The 12,182-nt window shown below is 37.5% G+C and overlaps 1 protein-coding gene across 1 annotated transcript; it reads left to right on the forward strand.

Moving 5' to 3' along the window:
* The first annotated feature begins 3,037 nt into the window (after positions 1-3,037).
* On the forward strand, positions 3,038-10,870 carry LOC125242025 (LIM and senescent cell antigen-like-containing domain protein 1). Its single transcript, XM_048150731.1, is given in 10 exon segments — positions 3,038-3,232; positions 3,352-3,416; positions 4,704-4,817; positions 7,407-7,519; positions 8,040-8,232; positions 8,742-8,883; positions 9,268-9,384; positions 9,777-9,918; positions 10,240-10,320; positions 10,323-10,870. Coding segments are annotated over 9 exon segments (1,017 nt in total). The 5' UTR covers positions 3,038-3,232; positions 3,352-3,408; the 3' UTR covers positions 10,430-10,870.
* Positions 10,871-12,182: the final 1,312 nt, after the last annotated feature.

A 12,182-nucleotide genomic window follows, 5' to 3' on the forward strand; every position in this document is an offset into this window, starting at 1 on the left:
TGTCAATTTAACATGTACATAATTATATTACCACATAAGTGCTTTGGTGAAATACTGTTAACTTTTGTATTTTTAATAAATAAATAAATAAATAAACGTGAAAAAAGTCCCAGAATCGGGCCCCTTTTGCTATACTCTGACCGCCCCTGTCTATACTACTGTAATGTTTGACGTTATCACGTTAAACTACCGTCCGTAAACCGACTTTACAGACAACCAATTTTTTTATTATTCGAATAATCGAATAATTTCGGATAATTTATTAAATGGAAATAAATTAATGTTCCAGGTGCGTATAAGTGTGGAATTGATAACGGCTGAGATAGTGTAACGTAGTACATTTTCTTGGTCGTAATTAATATTTTTTTATAAATCTAAAATCGAAATTTCTTTGATTTTATTCTGTTTCAAATCCTGATTTGATGCAAAAATACGTGCATCCACACATGTATGCACTTTTCTGCATAATCTGTGCACGGGTATGAGTGCCATAATGCGAAAATTACCTACATATTTTATTTATTTTTTGCGTAAATCAGCAAACTGTAGAAATTAAAACACACCTAGCTCTCTATCTTAAGTTCTATGACTAGAATCTTGCAATCAGATAGTGAGCTGTTGATATAAGACAGTTAGTAGTAGTGATTAGTTAGGTATTAGGTATAAGGAGAAGTTTTTCTGACAACACCTTTACCTTGAAAATGGATGGTAGAGAGGATGGCTTGTGTAGAGTGGAACGTGAGACAACATCATTGGATATGATGATGGTTATAGGGCTATACAGCGTTTTCATATTATCCGATCCGATATCGGATGTAGGAAGGATGTCAAAGGCAAAAATCAAAGATGGCGCCTTGAATGAATTCGAGAATGTATAGGAGTCGCTCCTTCGCTCGATCGGATCTGATACTCATCTTATCTTAAATCTGCGGGGGCCCTTCCGGATACACTTCGACCCTTTGGGATCTTTTGTGCAATTACCCCCTTCGATCCTAAGATTCTTCAACTATTCAGGAGCTTCTCGATCATCTCCACGTATCGGATGATGAGGCTCACGGGTAGCACTCTGAAGTCCTTTGGTACTAGGTAGCCTGCTCCAAAGTTCTTCATTCTTTGTCTGGCGAGGGCGTGACATTCACACATTAGATGTCTGACGGTCTCTTCCTCTTCGCCGCACATGCGACAATCAGTGTTGTCAGCGTGTCGCGTCTTGGCCAAAATTCCTTTGATCCCGTAATGGCCTGTGAACACCCCCGTTATAATTTGGAGTTGTCTTTTGCCTAGCTTTCCTAGCTTTTTGCTCCATCCAGAGTCTACCCTCCACATAAAGAGCTTTAAATGCTTCAAACCTACCAGGGCATCCCACTCTTTTTGGTGATTAGCCTTTGTTTGGTCTTTCATAGCCGTTTTAATGGTTCCTTGTGAAAGGCCCACAAAAGGTTCCGGACCTATGAAGCTGTCTTCAGATCCGGCCTTGGCAAGTTCATCAGCATTTTCATTGCCAATGAAGCCTTCGTGCCCCGGTATCCATACCAGTTGCACCTTGTTTTGCCTTCCAAGCTTGTTAAGAGCTTGGATGCCGTTTAATGCCAGTCTAGTGTCAACTCTGGGCGATGTGAAGACAGTGGCATAATTGCCCATGCTGATACTACCACTATAGTCACTAGTCATTTGCATAAATGCCTACGCCCGTACCAGATGCCACCTTGGACTGGATCGGATACTTAATATAAAAAGTTGATAACTCTCTTCGTAGGCTCTAAACAAAAGCGTCCTGGTTAGGGTCTTAGAACAGGAATGAGCAAAGATATAGGTACTCGTGCAAAACAGAATAACCAAAAAAAGAGAAGACCAATTAGTCGAAGACACTTCCTATCCAGGTGTGGATCATTTTAGACCTTAGTTGCACAGTGGCTGGTACCAAAGTACCAATGGAAGGGGAGAGGTGATAAATAAGTAAGTAAGTAAATTCTTTATTGTACCACCAACATAAAATATACAAGACATCAAATTTAAAAGAATGAAGAAGGAGGAGTTAAAAAGGCGAACTTATTTAAATATTCAAATCCAAAACGCCTCAAATTGCTCGGCAGCGATTTGATGGGTTTTAGTTTCCAAGCTGATCAGTAGATCGACTAAGATTTCAAAGTATAAGTAGTAATTAGACCGATTTTTGTGTATGCATGTAACTAAGGACTTAAAAGGAAAATACCTTATATTTCTTAGTGAAGTAGAGGGAATTCTGGCGTACTAAATTGCTATGGAACTGATAACAGCTAAATTTGGAGTGAGGCGCTAAATTTCAATTTCAAAAAAACAAGGGACCAGGAAATCTAGGTATAAATATCCCCTTATTAAGTACGGTTTTACAGATAACTTCACGTTAGCTAGTAGCAGTAATGAAAGTAGGTTGGGGTAACGTTTTCATATTAAAAAATAATAATTGAACGTTTTTCTGCTTTTTTAAATCATCCAATTAATCGAATATTCGATAAGAACTGAGTGCGTGGGGTGAGGCATTCTGCTTACTTCTTGTCCACGAATGCTTTCTTTGTTTTGTCAATATTAGTTCGATTTTGAAGATAAATAGGTGTTAACTTGTTAGCAATAACATTATCCGTATTAAGAATTGATCGAAATTGGTTTCAGTGACGTCTATCTATTAAATATATTACTTATAAATAAAAATAATGTTTATAGAAATTATCCGTTTATCCGGATAATTTCACTTGGATTATTCGAATATTTTTGGATAAAAATATTGGCGGATATTCGAATATCCGGATTGCAAACCCTACGTCGGGCCAACTGTATGCAAAAAGACGTGCGGTACGGTCATGTGATAGCACTATTATAGACTGTTAACCAAAAGTTGGTACTAAAATAAGGAGCAAAATTCAAATTTTGTCTTTTGGTGATTTTGATTTTATGTTTTCCGTTCATTCCACCTTATGTTTGGTCGGGTACTGGATGGCTGTCTTTTCCTTTGCGTCCTATTTTTTCTTATATGGCAAGATTCGTGAAGTGTGTCATTCTGTGATCTGTGTCATGTCATCGTATAGTATTCTTGTAATTCTTGTATGGTTAGATTAGTTTCACAGGAATTTATTTATGCTCTTGTTATTTATCTATATTTCAACTAACTTAACTAAAATTGAGTGAACCTAAAAGTCGGTGTTTCAAGTGTTTTGCTACTTATTTCACCGTCTTCTCAGTCTAGCAATATCAATCAGTGAGTACAAGTTTAGTGTTCTATTTTTGTTTGCATTACATCATTTAGGGAGTTTGTTTAGTTTTCCTTGATATAAACTTATTTGAGATCTTTTTGTGAAAACTTCTTTTTTTCTACAGAGAAAGTAGCCAGCGGCGTCTTTAATTTTGTCATTTGTGAACAATAAGTGGTTTAAAATGCCAGGGTAAGGACCACCTGCTTATGTGGGAGTGGTTTATGATGCTAACTAGCACTGACATCTCATTAGCACTGATAATAGTGTAAGGCCATACAACCTACACATGACCATTTTCGTAAAACAAATCCATGTAATTCTTTTTATTTATAAAATAACATAAATTCATTTACTTTTATTGGTGGCAACAACTAACTAAGAAAATAACATTAACATTCCTCAATCCTCATCCACAATTTCAGATTATTAAACATTTGGTTAAACATACGTTATTTATAATTTTAATTGGTTTCCCTAATACACAGAGGAAGTTTGTAGCATGTTTTTCCTCCCGAGGTGATGTGAGAATTCTGTTGTAATTTGTCATCTTAGGTCAAACAAATACCTAAATCCTAGCAGAACATATTGATACTCAGTTTTTTTTTTAATTACAATAACTTGAAATAATATAGTTCTTGAGTTAATGTTAAATAGCAATATGTTAACAACCTTTGCAGTACACAATTAAATATATGATACATTTGCCTTAAAAGTATTATTGGAATTATTGGAAATGCATTTTTTTTATCTATGTCTGTGATATCACAGATCCCAGTGTATTCATGCAGTTTTCATTTAAATTATTGCTATTGCTAATACATACATTAAACTGTGCTCAAATAACAAATAACATGTTACCATTTAATGTAAATTTTTATGAGTACTTGAAAGCAAATAAATAACTCTATGTCAAGTAAAACATTAACCCCCCTATTCATAAACATTCACTAAAGTTATCAAGCTTATAAAGTTTGTTTGTCCCTTTCCGACATATTGGTGTGATAGAAAGGGAAAACTAACTTTATCGGTTTGATAACTTTAGTGAGTGTTTATGAATAAGGGAGTAAGTGTGTCCAGAATAAAATGTGAATGATTAATGATCAAAATCTGTTGTATTATTGAATGCTTATTAATTACAAAAATGTTATTCGGATGAATGATTTACTGATAACATTTTTTTAAATAATGTTTAAATCCTGTTTAGTAAGTAATAATTATTCAAACTAGTGAAAGTTTATCTCAGTTTGATGTAATGTCTTTATATAGAACTCATTTTTTTACCCTAGACTTGCTAAACTTTGTATTTAAAAAGTCAAATGAAAGAATATAATATAAGCAAAATAATATAATGTACCACCATTTTATCCATGGACACTTTATACTCGTACAAAGTTGTAAAAAGAAATTATATATCCTCAAGTAGTTTACTAGTAAAATAACTTGAGAATATACAGTGAATTAATATTTTTTTTACAGAATTGCAACAATGTCACTGGAAAATATGTACTGCACTCGCTGCGGGGATGGGTTTGAGCCCAATGAGAAGATTGTTAACTCCAATGGAGAACTGTGGCACACTAATTGTTTTGTGTATGTATTCTATCACAGCATCAAGGTCTTTTAACATAGATCAGACAACTGGGCCTCATTCTAACATCATCATCCTCCTTGCGTTATCCCGGAATTTGCCACAGCTCATGGGAGCCTGGGGACCACTTTGACAACAACACCGAAAACGTCATACAAATGACGCCCAATTGTACGATCTCTGGTTATAACAGAGAAGTTATAAATTATATTTGTAAAATGAGGGTTCTCACTGTGTTAAATTATTATCCTTGTAGCACATTATTAATTTATCTTTATTACGATACATATTAATTTATTAGCTAGCAGTGTAGCTTTATTTGACGTTCATATATGCGTTTTGTAACATGCCTACTTGAAAAATAAATATTTCATTTTCATTATTTTCCTAGTCAAGAAGGCCTATGATTCCGTAACTGAATGAAATAGCTTTAAAATAAATTGTTGACATAAATTGATAATCTATTTTACTCATTATTTATTATTTTATTTGCTGATGCATGTATCAAACTGCACTTGTGTTTATACAGTGAAATCTGGATAAGTGAGACTTCAAGGGGCGAGACAATTTTTCTCACTTAAAGAGGTATTCCAATTATCCAGGGTCTCAGTTAGACAGGTATAATAAAATGTCTGTCTCATTTACAGAGGGTATCACTAATAGAGGTTATAATAGAGGCTATGTCAGTTATAGAGGTGATAAATAAAGTGGTTTGCAAATATTTTATAGTTATTATTAATTGTATTTTTTTAAAATCAAGACAAGGGTCTTTAAATAAAATATAAGGTTCAAATGCCATTTGCGTCTTAAAACTTTTATATTATGATAGTTATTTATTGATTTACAATTTTTATATTATTTACTTAGATACGTCTTTAGTTTTAATTACTTGAAAAAAAAAGAATTTAAAGATGAACTAAGAATTGCTTTAAAAAATATGGAAATTGATTTTCAATAATATCCAAGTAACTTAACATTTAAACATTTGTTGTTGTGACAAATGGTTTGAGCGTCAGCATGATGCTGAACAGCGTCGACCCAACGTGAGTGACACTGCAGCGCTGTTTTTCAGCCCAAACCATAATAAAAACTACATATTTCGAGTTAAATGAAATTAAAAATTAGCTCCAATGAAAAGAAATAAAAACGATTTATACAATAAAAACATAAAAGTTCTGTGTTTAGCCATTTTTCATACCTCAAGTTACAGAGATCATATATTGACTGTATCTCAGATACCTGTAAATACTTATAAAATTCTAAACAAACAATTAAGTGAATGTAATATTTCAAATATATTCTCAATAACAGAGGTGAAATACACTTTCTGTCTCACTAATAGAGGTAAATCCATCCATCCATCCATATCCATCCATATCCATCCATACTATCCATACTTCCATACTATCCATACTTCCATACTAATATTATAAATGCGAAAGTAACTCTGTCTGTCTGTCTGTTACGCTTTCCCGCTTAAACCACGCAACCGATGTTGATAAAATTTGGAACAGACAATCTTTAGACCCTGAGACAGAACATAGGCTACTTTTTATTTCGAAAAAAAGGGATGAAGGGGTTGAAAAAGAGGTTGAAAGTTTGTATGGGATTTCTTAATTTTAAAAGATAAAACCATGAAACTTTATATTTTAGCACTTGATAAGAAATCATTAAACATCTTGATAAGGTCGAACGCGATTAATTAACATTATTTTTACCTTTTTTTTTTTTGTGTGTCGTGCGGTGGGAAATAAACATTAACTAAAAGCGGGTAGATTATATTTATTTGTCTACCCCGAACATTTATATAAATTAATATCGGGTAGTTTTGTGTTGTTTACATCTCCGGTGACATTTTGCTGGGACGTCAGTCTTCCGCGACCACGGCCAGTGCAACCTGGCCGAAACATTGGGAAAAAAGGTAAAAATAATGTTAATTAATCGCGTTCGACCTGTATGTGACTTTAAATATGTGTACAAAGCGCGAGAACTTAAAGTGTTATCTTGATAAGGGATAGGGATAGGGATAGGGATAGGGATAGGGATAGGGATAGCGATAGGGATAGCGATAGCGATAGCGATAGCGTTAGCGTTAGCGATAGCGATAGCGATAGCGATAGGGATAGGGATAGAGATAGGGATAGGGATACGGATACGGATAATATGGGTATCGTTAGAGGGATACGGATAATCGGTCGGCGGTCTCTTACAATCAATGTGCTCTAAGACGATCGTTGTTTGCTTGCTTGAAGATTACGTTTGCGATAAGTATAAGCAAGATGTAAAAAATTGTAAGGGATAATAGAAAAAAGTACTTTTTACCCACCGATCATAGTGTCGAAATACGGGCTATGTGGGATGTTTATAAAGGTTTCCCCAGCGTATATAGAATTACCTACGCTGTGGTCGATGTACCAGGTTTCACTGTATTGCACTTTTCTTTTAATTTATACTGTTTGTTTCTGCTTTATAAATAATTTTAGCATCTTTAAATAGCATAAGCAACAAACTGAACATGTTCAAGTTTGTACAGCTTGACATAAGAACTGTTTGTTACGTTAAAATTCTTATATTCATTGATATTATTGTAGATGTGCCCAATGCTTCCGGATGTTCCCTGATGGGGTGTTTTACGAGTTCGAGGGCCGTAAATACTGCGAACAAGATTTTCAGGTGCTTTTCGCCCCGTGCTGCGGCAAATGCGGTAAGTAAACTATTTGCTGCCTTAAAATTACAATAAATATGATTCCACTCTGAAGAGTTAAAAAAAGTACCTAATCTGAAACACTGAAAGTTGTAAACTATGAATTTTAATGAAATTATGTTTTGCAATGCATACCTATATTATTTCAAACATAAAGATACCATAAAGATAGAAAAACGACTAAGTTTAGTGGTTAAGACGTAGACGTTAGTCGCGTAAGCTGCAGACCCTGACCCGTTCATGACTCAGCCATTTTCGCCTTTGCTTTCGTGTACGATATCTACTTCAGTTTCATCCTCAAAGCGCAAGTATCCCTTTTTTTAGCCTGTATCTCTTTACTTTATTCAAATTACTTATTTGTTTCATTTTATGTTGGTTTGCGTTTGGTGTGATAGACCTATTTCATTTTAAGTATAATTTCGAAGCAATTGGCATGTTTAGAACGAAACCGACCTGGCTACAAATCGCTATTGTGTGATAGGTTTCGTTCTGAAGGTGCTAATTATATTCGTCGTAACAGGCGAGTTCGTGATCGGACGCGTGATCAAGGCGATGAACGCGAACTGGCACCCGGCGTGCTTCCGCTGCGCGGAGTGCAGCACGGAGTTGGCGGACGCCGGCTTCATCAAGCACGCGGGCCGCGCGCTCTGCCACGCCTGCAACGCGCGCATCAAGGCCGACGGTCTGCAGAACTACATGTGCCACAAGTGCCAGTGAGTTAACACTTCCTATAAAGATAGTGTAAATGCCTGACCAGAAATATATGACTATTGTCAAGAGGGCGCTGTTATTCTGATGTGTGCGGCGACAGTTCAATATAGTATGAAGAAAATAGTTCAAATGAAATTCCGCAACATGGCGCGTAGTAGTCATATATTTCTGGTCAGGCTTTATGAGGAACGAACTAGTGGGAAATGGATAAGACCGGTATACTTGGACATAAATAAATAACTAAGCGTCTAAATTGCGAAAGGTTTGTAAAACTGTCGACTACTATTTGTGACATTTACATAGCTTTGCGTTACAAGTGTTAGGTATTCTTCAACTAGTATCCTGGTCACGGCACCAAAATGTAACACTGCACGAACGATTAGCACTATTTTATTTTCATCATTAACATCTAGTTTAAATAGTTCAATCTAAATCAAAATGTGTAAAAAAATACCCGCGTATTAGTTCCTTCATTTAATAGTTGAAATAACATTAACATTTTCCCCCACAGTGGTGTGATCGACGGCGAGCCGCTGCGTTACCGCGGCGAGGTGTGGCACGGGTACCACTTCACGTGCGCCACGTGCGGGGTCGAGCTCGACCACACTGCGCGCGAGGTCAAGAACCGCCCGGGCTATGCTGCCAACGATGTGGTTAGTATTTTTGAATTCCACAGATGAGATTTACGGCGTTATTACGGCAGGAAATGCACCGGAACCTGGACCCCCTTCACACACCCCATGTCAGTGATCGAACTCGGCTCCACGGTGCGCGCGAGGTTAACAACAGGCCAAGCTACGCAGCCAACAACGTGTTCAATACTTCACAGTTCACCTGACATTTTCTCAGTTGCAACTGCAAAAAGAGGGTCGCATTTAGCGACATTAGTCCAAGCTGCATTTACTAAACCAGCTGCCATCTGACCTTCTACCTGAATCTTTATTATTTGACATTAAAGACTGGGTGACATTGAGTGGGTTGTTAATGAAATGTTGGTTAAGTCGTCCCCAAAAAGTATGTTTTCGTGTTTGTTCCAGAACAACCTGTTCTGCCTGCGTTGCCACGACAAGATGGGTATCCCGATCTGCGGCGCCTGCCGCCGCCCCATCGAGGAGAGGATCGTCACCGCTCTCGGGAAGCATTGGCACGTTGAGGTATTGAACTTACTGAACTTCTCCTTTCAATGACTATCGAGTAATCTTATACTTTTCTGCTGAGCATAATTTGTTTTCAAGTGTTTCGTATTTTCCACCGAAAACTTCAGTGTTTTTGTATAAATGATACACTGAAGTTTATGCAGCAATTATGTTATGGGTGAAATCATTTCATCTAACTATGCCTCTATACACCGATAGCATGGTCGCGCGATAAACAATAAACCATCGGGACGTCCCTATCGCACTTACAAATAATGCTATAGGGAGGTACTGATGTTTTATCATATTATTGTATCATTTATCGCACGACCATGCTTGCCTGCATGGTCCCATGGACGACGGGACGGAATAAAATCTAACTTGGTATGACGCCAATGTTATGACTTCAGCATTTCGTGTGCGCCAAATGCGAGAAGCCGTTCCACGGGCACCGGCACTACGAGAAGAAGGGGCTCGCGTACTGCGAGCAGCACTACCACCAGCTGTTTGGCAACCTGTGCTACGTCTGCAACCAGGTCATCGCCGGAGACGGTGAGTGGCTTTAATAAATTGAAGAGTAAAGTTAGGGGTCTGATAGGCCCAGGAAGCGCGGATCCAGCTTCGTGCCCATGGGGGGGCACGTGGTGAAGGCCCGGGGCCCCAGGGGGGGGGGGGGCACGTGGTCTATTTGTGTGGCCTGGGCTCAGGGGGGTGTGCATGACCCCCCCCCCCCCCTGGATCCGCACATGATAGGGTTATGCATGCATTTGAAAGGGTTAACATAATTCGAAACCAAGCTGCTGTCAAACAAGTTGATCTGTGTAAGGTGTCCCCAATATTTATTTATATTCTCACGTTAATTCTCATCCCCAGTGTTCACGGCGCTGAACAAGGCGTGGTGCGTGCACCACTTCGCGTGCGCCGTGTGCGACGCGGCGCTGAGCACGCGCAGCAAGTTTACGAGTACGACGAGCGGCCCGCGTGCCGTCGCTGCTACGAGAAGCTGCCGCAGGAGCTGCGCCGCCGCCTGCGCCGCGCGCACAACTACACGCCGCGCCGCTAGACACGTGACACACACACACGCATACACAGCGAGCACGCGGCTAGTTCTACGAGCCTAATCACACGCCACGCCCGTACCACTACAATAACAAATCTCGCGTTTCCTAGGATAGCGATGCAGTGCGGAGACGGCCGCTAAAAGACGCCACCGCTTTCCTAGGAAACCATATAGCGGTTTCACACGAAACACATGCAATACCACCGAACATAAACACGGCATCCCCACGCTTGACTGATGTGCCGGTTTGTCAAACAAGATGTGTGTGAAAAATATCGACACTGATACAGATCACTGGCAAGCGCTTAGCTCTTACCGCAAAACTTTTCGTTTGAAACGTTCACTGTTCACGTTATCGGTTGTGTTAAATCGTATAAATGTTTTACGTCTTGTCTATGTTGGTTAACACCGACTGCAGCATAAAATTGACGCCACTCGAAAACATTGACAAATCTTGTATTAAGCGTGCCATATTGTTAATGTATGACTTTATGGTAGTAAACCACAATGAATCTTTTTATTTATTAACATAGTTCAACTTTAACCAAATAATGGTTATTATTTTCTTTAATACCTTATGCCTAATGTTTAAGTAAAATATATGTGAGTGTGTTTAGTAAAACGTTCCACTTTGTCGGTTACCATTAAGGCGAGATTTACTTGTATCTTTATATGAATAAACTGACAAAGTGGCTTTATAGCAATCGACAAAGTGGGAAGTCTTCCCGTGCACACTCATATATTTTAAGATTATAGGGATGAATCGGGAGTTTGTCTAATAATGTGAAATAGCACGTCCATCGCGACTCCATTGTTTACAGCTCCCGTACTTACGAGTTGTGTAAAGAAAGATATGCTATCCTTAGTTTAACAGATTATTTTATAAATGAGATATATGGTTGCGGGAATCTCGGCAATATAATTCCAGGAAATTTAACCAAAATGTTGAATCCATTTATTTTATATGTTACACTCCAAATGTCTCCTTTCTCCTTTGGGTAAGGTGCATTAGGATAATTCCGAAAGTCGCTTAAAAATTACCATTATTTCCATCGTATTAAGATTCCCCTTTCGGAATTTTCCGAGCATTTCTGTCATTCGGAATTACCTAATGCACCTTATATATAGTAAATGTCCCATTTCTCGGCATACCAACACCCGATAGAGTCATGTCATGACTAATGAGCTAATGGCAGATAATGGCATTTACTTATGCAGTGATGAGCATTCTGAATCTTACCTCTTTGATGGCCCCCATTAGCATAAATAAAACTATGTGCCTTTAGTTAACTGTGAAAACTGTGCTCTACATACGATTTTGTTGTGAAATAAGTACTAAACGAGAAAGTGCCTATATAATAATGTTTTTATTAATATATATTACAAATAATGTAATGGCCTACCAAATAATTAATCTGACATTGTATGAATTGCTTAATTAGGATATTTTTTTATAATATTACATCTAATTATCAATCAATATTAATGAATTAAAATTTTATATTAACAATTAAGGCCGTTTTATTTATTAAATTAAATAACGAAAAAAACTTGACTGTTAATGCAAGTGAAAGTTAATGCAACTGAATTGATTCAGTGGACCGAAATGCCCGTAATAATACATTACGATACAATTGTAGAAAAGAGAGAATTCTAAATAAGCAAATTAATATATTAGAGCAATTTTGGAAACTTCGTAGTACCTATATCAATATTTTTTCACCAACTGGTAAGGGCTCTCTTGATACTTCAAAAA

The sequence above is a fragment of the Leguminivora glycinivorella genome, chromosome 2 (assembly GCF_023078275.1).
Source record: "Leguminivora glycinivorella isolate SPB_JAAS2020 chromosome 2, LegGlyc_1.1, whole genome shotgun sequence".
In the NCBI taxonomy this organism is placed as follows: Eukaryota; Metazoa; Arthropoda; class Insecta; order Lepidoptera; family Tortricidae; genus Leguminivora; species Leguminivora glycinivorella.